Below are 14,965 nucleotides of genomic sequence, written 5' to 3' on the forward strand. Positions count from 1 at the left end.
TAGGGCGGCTTGGTAGTGCAACGGTCGCCACCAATGCGTCTCTCACCAACGACGGGATAGAAAAGTCGTGTTTTGCAGCTCTACGTATCTGTTGCAGCACCACGAGGACGTTAGAAATGTCAGGTCCGTCCTTTGGCCCGCAAATGCTCTTACGTCCTCGGAAGCGGACGCTATTCCATCGAACATGGCAGACATTTCGGACAAAGTCTACTATTCACTGCGATTTGACTTCACGACACACACAAGCGAAACATCTTCTGCAGAAATGCTCCTCATGAAAGATGGTTGAAATGACATAGACTTAGGGTGCTCACCTCTGTCGGCAAATGTTGTAGCTGATCAGAGCCAAGTAGGGAAGGACCTGAAGCAGAAATGGATTGGTACAGTTGTTACTAACGACCGTCGCTTCGCATTTCTTCCTCCGCCGCCCTGAGCATCATGGGATGAACACTCCTAACCCAGTCGAAGTACTCTTTCCAGTTCCTGTTATCCTCAGAGCCGAAGACTTTGTTGAATGCCACAGAGACCTTCACGACCGCTTTGTTCTGCTCGGCAAGCTTCTCAAGCTCCTGCTTGACCGCGTTGTCCTTTGGCTTGAATGACAAGACTGCTCGGAAATGCTGCGCCAAAGCATCTAGGTGTCGAGCGCATTCTGTGGGGGAGATGGCAAGCAGTTTGGTCAAGACCAGGCAGCAGAGGATCTTTATCTCGTGCTCGTCCCCCACTCCAGCGACGATGCGATTAAAGAATGATGGCATGTCTAAGCGTTGACGGGTGGCTGCCGAATCAAGCAGTACGTATAAAGTCTCATATGCGGACTTGCGAATCTCAAGACCATCATCGATCTTGTGCTTGAACGGGCCCATTTGTACTTCGCGCACGAGCTCCGGACGAATCAGAGTGGCCTGCATGGCGTATGGGAGTAGCTCTGGGAGCTGAGGCAAGATTAAGTCTAGTTTGTTGTGAAGTGCTGAGTTGAATGTCGAGAGGGAAAGCCGCTGATTGTTGAGGTCTCCGTCAGCCAGCATGGTAGCCAGCATAGGAATGATGCTCGACTTCAGATTGGGATTGTACGCAGCATCCGTATCAGAGTAAATGTATCGGAGCGAGGCGATCACCATTCCTCGTATAGTGGCGTTTTGGTTCTGCAAATATGCTTGCAACTGAGGCAAGTACGCAGCTGGATCGATGATGGCTAACCTTCCGATGCATTCGGCACCGACAACCTTGTTGTCTTCCGCTTGTCCGGAAGCAATGATGTTGTCCCACAACGCTTTGGTATGAGGACGAATATCATCCTCGGCGTTGCTGTGCTGCAAGAGCTCTTTTAGAGAGTGAAGGAGTAGGTACTGCTTTCCCTTGGACATTTTTTCCAAGATGTCAGGAAGATACGCTGTAACGTTGCCAGCTCCGGCGCGCCCAAGTGCAACAGCAGCAGCTAGTTTCACTTTCTCGGAGGGATCACTGAAGTATGCCGTGAATGTCTCAGGTGTGAGTGGAGAGGTCGTCGACAGGCGTAAACCAGCTTCACCGAGCACAGAAAGTGCTAGGCATCGCCTTGACTCTTCCTTCTGAGTCTTCAGTTCCTGCGTGAATGCCTCCAGAGAGACGCCAAGGCTCTGCCCGCCAGACACCAGGAGGGTGCCAATGACTTGCCCCGTGACATCTGCATCACATTGGGGCGCAATTTGCAGCAGAGTTGCCATGAGTTCCTTGCCTGCTCCCGCGCGACCCAGAGCCTCTACGAGGGTGATCAAAGCATCAAGAGTGCCCCCCGATACTGCTGATTTGAGTATCATACAGATGGCGTTAATGACATCGGGTGTAGCGACCAGTTGGGGATATTGATCTGCAAAAGCTGCCAGAACAATCAAGGCAGGACCAGCCATGTGCAAGTCGAGCTCTCGAGCGTCGAACAAGGGCACAAGCATCCTTGTCGTCTCGTCGACAACACGTTCGCTCATGCATGTCCGTGATACTTTGTTGACAGCAAGCATACGTAGAGCCGTCAGGCTGGCTCCACGCAGTGAGCGACTAGCTTTACGGAGCTGCGCCGATAAGATCAAAGCCACGGTGTCCACCCATCCTGGCGGGAAATTGTCCTTATTCGTCGCGAGCACCGCAATTGTATCCACGGCACGTACTGATGCAAGTCGCGTCAGCTCGTTGTTCAGTCGATCCGCTAAAAGCCTTTGACCAGCAAATCTGTCTTCCTGAGGGAGGAGACTCGATCCGGCTGCACTTGACGTGCGCCCAATCAGTAAGCCCAAAGCTTGAATGGCTTTTTGTCGGACGTCCGCATCAGAGTCTGAGGCAGAGATTCTATCAACAATCACATCGAATAATTGCTTGATGACGACGCCGTTTTGGCCTTTACTAGCGGCGGAGCGAGGAGGTGTGAGCGCTTTGACGAAGACTTCAATGGTCGTCAGGGCCTCCACAGACACCCTAGTGAATCGATCCTTGGCCGCCGAAACAAGCGCCGGTACAATCTTTTCTAGATGTGGCTGCAACACTTTGCCTGAATGTGTTTCGGCAATGATGCGAAGTAAGGAGAGTGCTTCGACTCGCAAAGCGTTCTTAGCCACATTGGAGATGGAAGCGTTGCTGCTGCTGCTCATTGCTTCGATGACAGGATCGATGACAAGTACAACATGAGCCGAAAGACCCCCTTGCTGCGCAGACACCATATCCTTGAGTAGTGCAAGAACGACTTGTTTTGTCGCTGGTGTGCTTGACTTGAGCAATTTAGCGGCCCCTTTGACGATATCAGGATTGATCCTGGCAAGGCCTTGACCTGAACTGTCCATAGGCGGCGGCGTCGTCGGTGAGGCATAGCCGTTCATAACGGTCTGCTGAGCTTGAAGGTCAGAGCCTAAGGAATCGCTGAACCCGCGCCTCCTCTTCCTGCTTTGCGGAGGTGATGCATGCTGCGACCGCTGTAGCGCCAAGCTGGATCCGGTACGATTGATCAAGAATGCCAGCGCGCTGATTACCTCGCCTCTCACACTCTCTTCTCGCTCTTTGAATCTCGAGATGAGCGCTGGTGCGATCCGATCAAACATGGCGGGATCTGTTGGGCTCATAACACCCACCAGAGCATGAAGTGCTTTGGCAGAGCACCTCCGGACTTTCCAGCTGACATCGTCTTCATCATCAAAGCCAGTCTCTTCTTCGAAATCTTCTTCCCCGTCGAATAAGTCTTCTTCCTCATCGTCCATATCCTCATCCTCGTCGTCCGCCACGTTTGGGTCATAGCTGAGGAATCTGATCGTCGACTCAAGCACGTCGTCGAGATGACCTTTCATATCGTGGGAACATACTTCCAAGAATGTCTCGGTCGCAGTCAAAGCAGCCTCTCGTACCTCCTCAATTTCGACATCGCGCTCGCCATCTGCTTCGACCTGTGCCTCCTCCTGATCGTCCAATTCTTGTTGGCTTAATGGCGCAAGAACGAATGGTGTCAAGGTCTTGAGATACGGTCCGAAATTTTGCGGGATGCTTTTCGCCAGGCTACCATACATGGTGAGGTACAACTTGCGCTGCTGCTGCGTGAGATGCGGCTGTCTTAATTGTTCGATTGTGTAGCTGATGTGCTTGGCAAGTAGCTCATCGCTGAAGTATAAGGACAAGGCTGAAAGCGATGCCACAGCCTTCTTTTTCACCACTGACCCACATCTACTGCTCTCCAAAATTTGCATTGTGATGTTTTCAAGCGCACCCACCTCCGCCTCTTGTAGCATTGGTCCGAAGCATCGTGCCACTTCGGACAAGAGATCCAGGCTGCTGCTGTCGCTCCCGGTGTCTAGTTCATGCTGAAGCATACCCTTGGACGTCGCAGGCACTGGCTTTGCTCCTGCAACTGGAGTCACTATGCGGCCGACTAGGCGTGGTATCAAGGCTCGCGAAATGGCGCTGTATGATTCGAGCACTTTCTGGCTGTGAGGCACACCGGGTACGGGATGTGGCAGTGCAACAACGATGGCCCGCACTGCAATGGCGGGTATCGAATTGTCGATCGTGTTCTCGGTCTTGATGGTGCTGATCTTCTCAATTGTAGGACAGAGGACACTCTCGGGTGCTTTGTTCACGAAGGGGCCGAGACATTGAATGGCCATGTTCTGTACCTCGCCGTTTGTGTCATTCAGAGTATGCAACAGACCTTCAACAACCTTAGCACAGACAGCGTAGTCATGGGCCATGAAAGTGGCATTTCCATTCGTGAACATCTGGCTGAGATCGTTCAGAGTCATATAGCGGATATCGGAGTCAGCATCTTGCAACTTGGGCAGTAAAGCAGCAACATTGTGGGCGGTCGGCGCAGTTGGTACACTGTTGGACGACATGGCGACGCTGTGACCGCGACGGTCACGCAATTAGCGGTTCAGATGTGATGTGTGTAGTATGCGCTGAGAAGTGAACCACGAATCAGAAAAACCAAAAGAGTGTGATTGATCACTTGCGTGCGGCAAATGTTTAGGTCCGGTGGGCTGTGGTGGGCGTGGCGTCACCTCACTGCAGCAGCTGAGTTGATGCTGGAGAAGCTGGTGAATGGGTTAAGTTTGCTTAGTTGTATGGCGAGAGTGGTATGTGGCAAGGAACTTAAGAGGAGTCTTGCGATCTATTGTGCTCGTCAAAAAGTGACACCGCCAGTGCTGCCTGTGCCGCTGGCGCCTACAATGATTGCATAGGAAAGCAAAGAGCTACATACACACTTGTTAAAATTTGGGAGTCCCAATTCATCTTTGCCGAATGTGTTCGAACGCATCCCACGCACAGTGAAACCAATGCTATATATGTATGGTGTATCAACGCCTACAGCTAGCTATCGATCTTGCTGATCAAACATTGCTTCGCGTGTAGAGGCTCCCAACCACATGTACCCGTCGTGTAGGATGGATGTTGGTAATCTGATTTGCCCCATGAAGCAGCGGCATCATTGACAACCCTCGTCAATCACCGCCACCCAGCTGCCACATTTGTGGGTGGGGTACTTTTTCGAAGCACCCATGGACCAATTCAGAGCAAGCAACAGGTGAGAGTTGAAATGAATATCTGCGCTGCACGGTCATGTGCAAAACAGTATATTACACCATGAAATTGTTTGGTCCAGCTTCATTATGAAGGTCGTGAAGGATCACAATTTCTTCGCACTGTTTCGAAAGTATCTACTGTTTTGATACTGTCTGCCGCTCCATCTTGTTAGAGTGGCCCTGGTGATCTCTCATGAGAGCTGCATGCAGAGAACACAGCTCGATGACGTACACTCACAGTGGATTTTAATCTGCTACACGCCCGGGTGGGCGTTCATCGCGAACGCGTTCCTGGCCTAAGGCTTTTAGCCCTGTGTCGCGTGGCGGTCTCATTGCAATCTCCGCCTCGTCATTCCCATGTTGCAAGATTGTTTCCGTCGGAGATCCTTAGGATTCTTGAGTAGAAGGTACACGGTCGGTGTACTATACTGAAGCATGCCCAAGCGCAAGCGTAATTCCACCGCTGCCTACGCAGCATCCCAGCCTCTTTTCGATGCTCTGAGGGAAGCCTGCGAACAATTGGAGCTGCAGAAGTCCAACTTGCTGCTAGCCCGCGATCTTGTCCAAGGTTTACATGTGAAACTTCAACATGTCGACTTGGCTGTAGGAGATCGGCCGTCTCGGGTCGACAATCATGGACGATATCTGGACAGCACGCTGGCAGCATGGACGACGGCCATCAATTCTTACCACAATATTTTCGAGCAGCTAGTCCTGTTGACGGCCCCAGAGCCGGCAATGGGCAGAGATGCTGCCGATTCGCACGAAAGCTTCAAGAACATTTCCCGTTCTGCTTTTGAAGCTAAGAATGCCGTCGCCGGAGTTGTCAGCGCTCGTGATACCTCGAAACGACAAACAAGCGACCACAAAGCCTCCAACATCGGCAATTGGGGAATCCCCACAAACGAGCACTCTCGTTTCAGTCAGTCACCTAGCGGCACAGACACGAAGCCACGGTCGAGTAAACTTCGAAAACGCAATGGCCTGACTGCATCGGCAAGCAATAATCACCAGCACGCGGAAATTGCCACGACGCCGAGCGCAAACAAACCGACGGCTGCGAAAAGCGGCCACAACAACAAGGATTTGAACAATGGTGCAGAGCTCCTTCCAAAAGAAACGAATGTTTTCGTCAAAGATGGTGTCAAGTACGAGGACGTTTCCGCAGAAGTGACAGCACGACTACAAGCCAAACAAGAAAAGAAGGCGGCAGCCAAGGTAAAACAGGATAAGAAAAAGAGGAAGCGGGAAAGCACCGACTCGATTCGGGCCACGAACGTGAAAACATCCCACGTGGCTACCAGTCCAGTCACAGATCTACCAGAGAGACCTCGCCGGAAGAGGTCTAAACGGACTTCTTCTGTAGCCTCCGATCAGAAATCAGAGCAACTTGGATCGGGACGCAGTCAGAGAAGGTGACACTCTGCTCGCGAGGAATAGACTATCGAACAGATCGGCGTGCTTTTGTGATCTACCTATCCTTGTGGCGAAGATGCTTATGGTTAGGATCTGAGCTGTGGTAAAGACCATTCAACGGACCCGTGGACTGCTCGCAAGCCTGCAACGGCCCACGAACGGTAGGTGCCGGTCCAGGTATGGGTAGGCATTTTATCTTCTCGACTTGAGCCACGTTCGGCACTTGGAAGAAGTCAGAGCTCGTAACATGGGCTTTGTTGAGCCTTCTTCTTTGCCTTGCCCGCACGAAATGCCATGTACGATAACGAGAGAACAGGGTCGTGTACACCGAACCCGGATGCAATTTATTGCGTGCCTACAATTCCCACTCAACGAGTACTGATTTTATCGGGACCGTTTGGAATTAACATGGCGGGCAGAGGACACAATGGAGTTGACTAGCTTGCGTAGGCTGTGAGAATCCAGCAAGCTTGAGCTACTAGTAAAGACCTCAGAGCTTCCAGGTACTTACCAGTCGTTTAATAAAGGGACTGTAAGAGCACTGGAGCTGGAGACCATTGAAATCCCAAATTTAATTGAAGCGCCACAGAGTCTTTGCCTCGCATCGAGAGAATATAACAACCACATCACTCCGCGGCAACAACCACCATGTCTTCGACAACTACCACCACAGCCTCACCCCGACCCCGCTATCTCTACAAAATCCTCGATCAAAAGCCTCCAACTCCGCTTCCCAGCACTTTGCCCGCCACGCAATTGGACTCGCAAGACGGCTTCATTCATCTCTCCACCGCTTCACAGACCACTAAGACCGCCGACCTCTTCTTCGCCTCGGAGCCCACGCTGTGGATCCTACAATTACGCGCCGCAGACCTCGACGGCGAGACACGATTTCCGCCTGAACTGGGAGGTGGATGTGCACATGTTTACGGGAGTGTGCGGGGCTTGGGCGCGGCGAATGTCGAGGAGGTGATTGAGGTTGTGAAGGGTGATGCAGCTCAGTGGGCGGCTGTACCGGCAATGAGGAAACTCATTGATGGCTGAGTGACAGGAGCGACTAAGCCGGTAATTGAGTATGTGTTCAATCTTGGGACTTGAGCCTTTGTGCCCACGATGATTTTCAGGCATCATTGCAAGTCTGCCGGTCTGCCATTACCATGGGCGAATTTATGGAGGCTCGTATTCAAAATCTTCGAAGACTTGGGCAATTGTGACTTGGCTCGATTCGAAAACATCCACCAAATCCAGCCAGGAAATATCATGTCGCCTGAGGGCTTAAGGTTCTCGTTTTGTCCCCAACAATCATCCTGCCGGTTTTCTATTGCAGTGCGCACCGCAGGCTTGCCCAGGCTTCTCCAAAGACCTGCATGCACGCACGTCTCGCATTGCTGCAGATCCACATGCTCTTAAGAACATATATGCTGGAAGGGTTTCAAACCAAACCAAACGCCTTAGTCAACACGCCCCATTCCCCCTCAGCGTAATAGCCCTTCAATCGCCCTCATAGTACGCCATCACGTCATGGTTTTAACATATCAACACCCCCGGTGACACCCAAGCGCCAGGCTTCAACTTCTCAAATCATGCTTTGGCTCCGACAATAGACTATACAACCATGAAACCCAAGATATTATCTTGCTCTTGTTTGTGCACCAGATGTATCGCTCTCACTCCCTCCTTCTCCACTTGACCCGTTTATACCACCTCCGTCTAGTATGAAAGGTCCTACATCATTCCTCGGCGTCATAGGTCCCTCCGGATGTGAGATTGTGGAAGTTCCGTTCACATAGATCGGCCGCGAAGCCGTCTCGGGCAGGTGACTGTTGCCCAGAGGACTTGAGACCAAAGATCTGGTATCGCTGTCGGTGCCCGGCGTTCCGAGGCGAACCTCTGCTACAGGAATCGATGGCTCGCTGGTATGGAGAGTGGTTGCGGCAAGAGCGTGTGCAAGATCGGCGTCAGACCAACCGGAATTGTTTATGAGTGGTGCAAAGGAATCGGTGTTGCGTTGGGGTTGAGCGGAAGAAGATCCGGCTCGTTGGCTCTCTGCAGTAGAGAGGTTGTCGATATTCGATTGAGGCGGCTCACTGAGATCTCCCTCCGCCTCCGCCTCGTCGTCGTCGCCGGACGGTTCGGACTGATCGATTTCCGCTTCAAGGTCCGCGACCAAGCGGCAATTGGGGCAGGGGAAATTTGGATAATGCGGTCCCACAAGAATCTGCCGGATACATTTATAATGCCAGACGTGACCACAAGGTGCCACGAACAGCGCCTGGAGTGGCGCCACAGCGTTGAAGCAAATAGTGCACTCGGAGTTGTTGATGCTTCCAGCGTCAGAATTGCGCTTGGCGCCGGTTCGCAGCGCATTTTGTAGGAGTTTCTTGTGCGCCGAAGTATTGAACGCGTTGGCACTCTTCTGCCAGGTGCGGTTGCACTCGACACGGATTTTAACACATCGGTATATGTCATCCTCGCCTCCTTTGAAATCGATACCTAATTGCACAACATCGCCGTCGTTGACCGGGAACGGCCGGCTTTCGACGCCAGGACTGGACAGGCGCACATGGTTGAGGAACGTGCCTGAGCTGGACTTGACGTCCTTCACATACCACTGTCCGGAGTTGTGCCAGAACTCACAATGCCGTCGACTGACAACCTTCGACTTGAACCCAACAGGCGAGGTCGAAGTATCGCCCGCTGCTTTGTGATCCCGCTCACTATACCGTCCGACCCGCACCACACCGTTCGGACTTGAAAGTGTTCGCGATATGGCAGTGAAGTGGAGTGATGGCCGTGTCGACCGTAGCTCTACGTGCGGACTGAATCGTATGGTCAAGGGCGGAGCAGCAGTCTCGTTTGGCGCGGACGGGAGTTCGGTGGACAACGATGCTGGCGCAGGCGGCAAAGGTGACATGGTTGCTGCCGGCGCGGGCTCAACCAAATCAATCGAGGCAGGTGTCAGCGCTGAAGCCGCGCGACTTCTCGCAGCACCGGAGAAAACGCTGTTGGTGGGCTCAGACGACTCAGCGGGTAGAAAGGTGGAGGTCAGATGTGGGTGAGCACCTTCTCGACTGAGTCCACTGCGACCTTGAATCGTGGGTATCCAACCATGCTCGTGAGACTGCATTGCGGTCGATGAGCCACCTCCTGCCTGAGGCAAGGGGGGTGCGGTGCTGCTGAGGGTGGCGCTAGTGGTCTCGGTGCCTGGCGAAGATGTGGATCTTGCTAAAGGCTGGGATTCAGCACGATGGCCGTGGGAATGCAGGTGGTTATGAGTGTATGTTCGTAAATATGACAGACCGCGCAGTCGACTGGGACGGGCCGACGACGATGGAGTGGATTCGCTGGTCGAATTTGTTGCAGCCGAAGCAGGCGGGCCTAGCATGACGGCGGAGGGTCGGGCAGGAATTCGAGGCTTTAATGAGTTGTGCTAAATGCGGACAGAACGAGGGCATAGATTATATTTATGTATAACTGGATGGCACCGATGGTGCACAAATGTATGTCAGAGAAGGTCCTTTCGCACGGCGCAGCAGAGACTGATGTGGAATGGACTAGATCGTGGTCGGCTGATCCGGTGCTGAGAAAGGTGCTGAGAAGTCCGGAAGTAGATGATGCTCGTGCAGGAGAAAATGATGCGAGGGAAGGACAAGACAGCCTTCGAATCTTGGACGACGAGGTCAGACGGGCTGCGACCGTGTGCGACGCTGATAAGGAAAATTGAAAAATTCGGACGACGGTCTGGAGAAAGAAGAGTAGAGCGAGAGGGACTTTATCACAGCGCGCGCAAGCCAGGACTGCTGTCGTCGGGATGTCTCACCATCGATGTTCGCTCTCTTCGGTGATATCGGACATCAAATTCGAACCCTGAAAGGTCGCCAACCCGTGGACTGGTAAAATGCGCGTGTGCGGATCAGTTTCAATGCAATGACGACAGATGGCGGGCTCACACTGAAAAGGCTCGAGGGTAAAATTGGTGATTCTTCAGCGACAGTTTTATATAATAAAGCACGCCGCAGCAGAGGGACATTTACCCCCCATCTTGCAAGTGCCCAGGTGGGTATATGCACATCACGAGGCCAAGCCAAGCCCGCAACATCCCATGCTCAGGCATTCCAGATATCCCATGGCCTCGCATTCTTTTGCTCCTGGTCATGTACAAGTTCAATGGATACCTACCTAGGTAGGTACAGAAGACACTCTTGAAGGCCAATAGTTCAAGGATGGCATGTAGTCCGGGGTCCTCATCAAGCGCACGGTCTCGCATGCAAGCATCACGGCTAAACAGACTCTGCCACCAAAAAGGAACTCTTCAACCCAATCTGCATCCAGTATCTCTTCATGATTGATATATGAACATCACTGGGGACAGATATCCGCGAGAATGCCCTGGCCGCAGCGACGGCGGATGTGGTGGTCTCGGGGAATCTCTGTGTAGCTGCAGAAACACTCCACTACTGGCCAGGTAGACGCTCGGTCCGCGCTTTGGCGAAGCCGCTGACGCAAGGCCCCCTCACAGCTTCACCCCAGCTCTTCCGAAAGTTCGATATCCTTGACTTCACAAGCAATTCTCCAGCTCATCGGGACGTGAATATCAGACGCCTATGGAGAAACGGTCGAACTTCGAGGTTACGATCGACCATGGGTGGGGCATAAGCAACGCCCCTGAGAATCAATTGCGTCGCCTGCAGCACTCCGGAGTAGGTAATCGCTTTCTCTCGTGATGGCAAGCACGGTTACTGAAAGCCTGCGACAAGACATGCGGACTCTAACCATTAAACGTGGTTGACAAATGCCAGCCTTTTGTCCAGTGTCGTATCGAAGAAGAGCTTTGATTCCCAATTTCCCAAAAAAGTCGTACAAGAAGCTGGAGGTGAAGCGCGATTTGTCGTCAGGCTGCCAACGCGATGTCGTGACCAAGCTCGATTACTGCAACGATGAGAGCGTTTAGACAATCGAAAGGATGTAGGACAACGCACTGACTGATCGTGGGGCAATTGATTTACACAATGATGCTTGCCTGCAATTATACCACTCGCTTTGTAGAATTTCCAGTAACCCGCCCGCACGTCTAAATCATCGAGCATCAAGGGTCAATCTTCTGCCACGCGTCACGTTCGTTCGCAAGCAATTACGCCAACAGCTCGTGTCCAAAAGAATTTACGCACCAGCCTTAGCATCTTGGTAAATTGTAGGTTTCGCCGACAGCACCGTGCTGAGATACGGGGAGCAAACTTCGGAAGCTGGAAAGTTAATAACACATCACCGTAAAGTTTACCCCAGCAGCAGCGTTGTTACAGTCACTGTGAGAGAAAAATACATCAATATCTCACGAATCACAACAAACAATCACTCATGCATGATTGAGAATTTCTTAAGCTGTTTTTGGCATTTGTAGGACTATCTGACAGAAGAAAAGTCGTCTACCGCTACTAAAGTGCCATTTTATGTTATCATAATCCGCCCAATTTTTTTAGTCGTTTTGATGGGTCATGCTGAATGCCCAGAGGTCGTCATCGTATCATTGATGTGAAGTCTTGATTTGATGTGTAGGATGGAGCACTCTAGTTGGCGTGCTTGTTGGCAGTCGCGGAAGCGTCGTGCTTGCTCTGGTCGAGCTTGTCGGAGATGGCACCAGTGGCACCGGAGACACGGTCGGAGAGGGAGTCCTTGCCAGGGACGTTGCCCTTGGCCTGCTCCTTGTTGGCCTCCTTGCTGGCCTCAGCGCTCTTGCCCTGGATGGTCTCGGAGACGTAGTTGGCGGCGTTGGTAACGGCGTTGGCGGCCTGGCCGACGATGGACTCGTTGGGCTTGTTGACGTTAGGGGCAGACATTTTGAAGGATGTGATTTGGGGTTTGGTTGGAGGTAGATTGATTGATTGTAGAGAATTGATGATGAAGGATATGAATTTGTATTCAGGGGGCTTGAGGAAACATTATATATCTCGTTTGTTGACCGTGCCTTCTCACTTCGCCAGGCACCCCTCTACCCCTCCGACAGTGACTGCCACACAATGTTGCACAGCATCGTCATCGGCAACCGCCAGATGCGTCACACGTGGGTCGCCCGCAAAGAGCAAGTGGGGTATTCCTGGCGGAAATTGAGCTTTCGTCATGCAGAGCGGGCAGACACGGGCACAAGAACGACCATGGCACAAACAATGACGGATGCGCATTTCGCATATGATGATGGGGTCGCGTAACGCGTTTGGCCAACTTTTTCGGATGACGTGCCACTGGCGATGACATCACGATGACCGCCGGCGGGAGGCTGTTCTCGGCCAAGTGTGGCGTCGAGCTTCGGAAGAGGCTAGAGCATTGTGGAAATGGAAGGATGGATCTCGAGGTTGTTTCGTCCGCCAGGCCGCACAACCAGGCATCAGCGCCACGAAGCTGCTCGCGCCACTACTGCCTCATCTGATGCCTTTTCCGCACGTACCTGGATAATCACGTGGTAGCGCCTCGCAAAATGGACAGCACCTTTGTTCCAAGCCCGGAGGTTGTTGCCAATGGTTTGAATGAGTGCCCAGGTGATGAGAGTTTCCGGCCTCCTTGTCATTGCCAGTAAACATAGAAAGCTACCTACCTAGTAGGTATGCCTTGCGACTTCGGTCAGCCTGTGGGCGGGCGACTTCAGGAAATTGACTCGTTGCGTCATCGCCGAACGATTCAATTCGCAACGCTCTTCGATTTTTCAAGCCGCCATATGTCTTTGCCCTTCTCACTCGCTCAGGATCGTATATGCCCTCCTGATCAAGCTATGTATGACGCTTTGCCGTGTACCAGCTGACCACCATAGCTTCGAAGAGCTGCGCTTCGACTTCCACATCCAGAGCTTGCGAGCACACCTGGCATATGTGACGATCGCTCCATCGACGCCGATTATGCTCTCATCCGTGGCACGCTCCCGTCGGAGGTTCAATGGCAGCCCTGTCGTGTCAGAAGCTTTCTCATCTCGATGCGTTTGTATGCTTGTGACACAATGTACGGGCTGACCACAGTCTCGCTTAATGGGTTACCCAACTTTCCAGCGAGAGATAGCGAGTTGAGTCCGGCATAGCTATCAATTTGCACCTCGGGAAGGCCCAAAGGAAGCCGCTGGAAACGTGAACATTGTGTGGTCCGCCATGGGATGTCGACGTTTGCAACAATGACACACTGTAGGACAAGGTAGGATTATGATGTGATACCCGGGTCGATTGATTCATGGACTCAAAGTATCACTTCAGCAGTATATACCTAGGTTCAATTGATAACGCTCGAAATTGCCCAATGCAACGATTACTGGCAACATCGTCCACAGATCTTTCGGCCAGGAACATTGGTGATGATGCGAGCTATTCACCACTGGACCTTCAGTCGGCCATATGCCTTAGTCTACAGGACGTCAGACCTAGAGGCCTGGGATACATAACAAAATGACACAGATTGTAGGCACCATGATGCCATCTGTGCTTTGTCACTGTAGCAGAGTGGGCCGCTCATCACGATGCTGCAAATGGACCGATTGGATATTTCTTGATGCTTTCTCCTGCGAGTCCTCGGTGTTATTGTTATTGCAGCTCGTGCAACGCTCAAAAGGGGGGTCCGGGGCCACCATTTCGACATGTGCAACTTGGTCACGCCGACAACAACTGTACACGAATCTCGATGCTCTGCTGTGGCGGGGTGTGACGATTCAGGTGTGAAGTCATTATGGTCAGTCTCCCGAAATTCACGAAACTACCCACCTACCCCCTGGCCCTCGAGGTCTTCGCGAAAACGAAAGGCAAACGATCGTTTCTCGCTTAAGCCTCGTCAACACTCAACTTCCTTGCCTTCCTGGTTGCGCACGACCGTCAAAGTACGTCACTGTCTCGTAGGAGGACTCGTAGAGATCATGACGATTTCGCTTCATCAGAGATGCCATGGAGCCCTGTGCGAGGACCTCCAATTTCTACTTGGTAGCGTTGGTTTATTTGATGGAGCGTGAGAACCCTATCTTTTACTGCTGCACCGGACACGCGAGTTTTCACTCCACCTTGGGGACATGATCTTGCGATGTGACATTTCATGCTATTCGTGGATGGGATGCAATGGAGCACGCTGCTCATCTACCCTGAACGTCAGACTGCACTTGGTTGGTCGATGCATGACCGCGCAGCAGTTGCGAGGATACCAGATCTTCTCACATTCATCATTCGGTTTACAAAGCATGTAAGGACGACTCTGCACTTCGCCTGGCACCAGCAAAGCATTGTTTGGTCCCAGTCGATTTTCATCTCAGCCATTCTTCTTGAGACAACCCATTGCATCCCGGCATGTGATTTGGATCGTGCCCCAGACCTGGACATGACAATTCGCATTCACAGCGCAACAACGTTCGGTTGTGACCACGGCTGCGTGTTTCCGCTCCAGTGCGTACATCCCTTCTTTCATGCGGGCGTCAAGTTAGTACCCTCGCACAGTGTTATGTTTCACTAGTTAAATGCGTGATTGACTGTGTGGTCGCCTCTGCTTCCGGAAACTGCTTTGCA

At 52.2% G+C, this 14,965-nt stretch overlaps 5 protein-coding genes across 5 annotated transcripts; 2 read left to right on the forward strand and 3 right to left on the reverse strand.

Annotated features, from left to right (window-relative positions):
- Positions 1-53: 53 nt before the first annotated feature.
- Positions 54-4,739, reverse strand: K489DRAFT_375040 (TIP120-domain-containing protein). The gene has a single exon (XM_033603597.1). It carries the CDS (start codon positions 4,344-4,346, stop codon positions 393-395), a length of 3,954 nt encoding a protein of 1,317 aa, XP_033463994.1. The 5' UTR covers positions 4,347-4,739; the 3' UTR covers positions 54-392.
- A 729-nt stretch (positions 4,740-5,468) lies between these two features.
- K489DRAFT_366178 (uncharacterized protein) lies at positions 5,469-6,452 on the forward strand (the record flags this gene model as incomplete). The annotated part of the gene is made up of 1 exon (XM_033602747.1): positions 5,469-6,452. The coding sequence occupies one exon, from the start codon at positions 5,469-5,471 to the stop codon at positions 6,450-6,452; it is 984 nt and encodes a 327-aa protein (XP_033463995.1).
- Positions 6,453-7,139: 687 nt separating this feature from the next.
- Positions 7,140-7,481, forward strand: K489DRAFT_289966 (uncharacterized protein; the record flags this gene model as incomplete). The annotated part of the gene is made up of 1 exon (XM_033600162.1): positions 7,140-7,481. A coding segment is annotated over one exon (342 nt), but the record flags the coding sequence as incomplete, so codon positions are not given.
- Positions 7,482-8,580: 1,099 nt separating this feature from the next.
- K489DRAFT_310933 (SMAD/FHA domain-containing protein) lies at positions 8,581-9,363 on the reverse strand (the record flags this gene model as incomplete). Its single annotated transcript, XM_033600743.1, has 1 exon — positions 8,581-9,363. A coding segment is annotated over one exon (783 nt), but the record flags the coding sequence as incomplete, so codon positions are not given.
- Positions 9,364-11,819: 2,456 nt separating this feature from the next.
- Positions 11,820-12,591, reverse strand: K489DRAFT_375045 (uncharacterized protein). The gene has a single exon (XM_033603598.1). It carries the CDS (start codon positions 12,281-12,283, stop codon positions 12,014-12,016), a length of 270 nt encoding a protein of 89 aa, XP_033463998.1. The 5' UTR covers positions 12,284-12,591; the 3' UTR covers positions 11,820-12,013.
- Positions 12,592-14,965: the final 2,374 nt, after the last annotated feature.

The sequence above is a fragment of the Dissoconium aciculare genome (genome assembly GCF_010015565.1).
Source record: "Dissoconium aciculare CBS 342.82 unplaced genomic scaffold K489scaffold_1, whole genome shotgun sequence".
Lineage (NCBI taxonomy): Eukaryota > Fungi > Ascomycota > Dothideomycetes > Mycosphaerellales > Dissoconiaceae > Dissoconium > Dissoconium aciculare.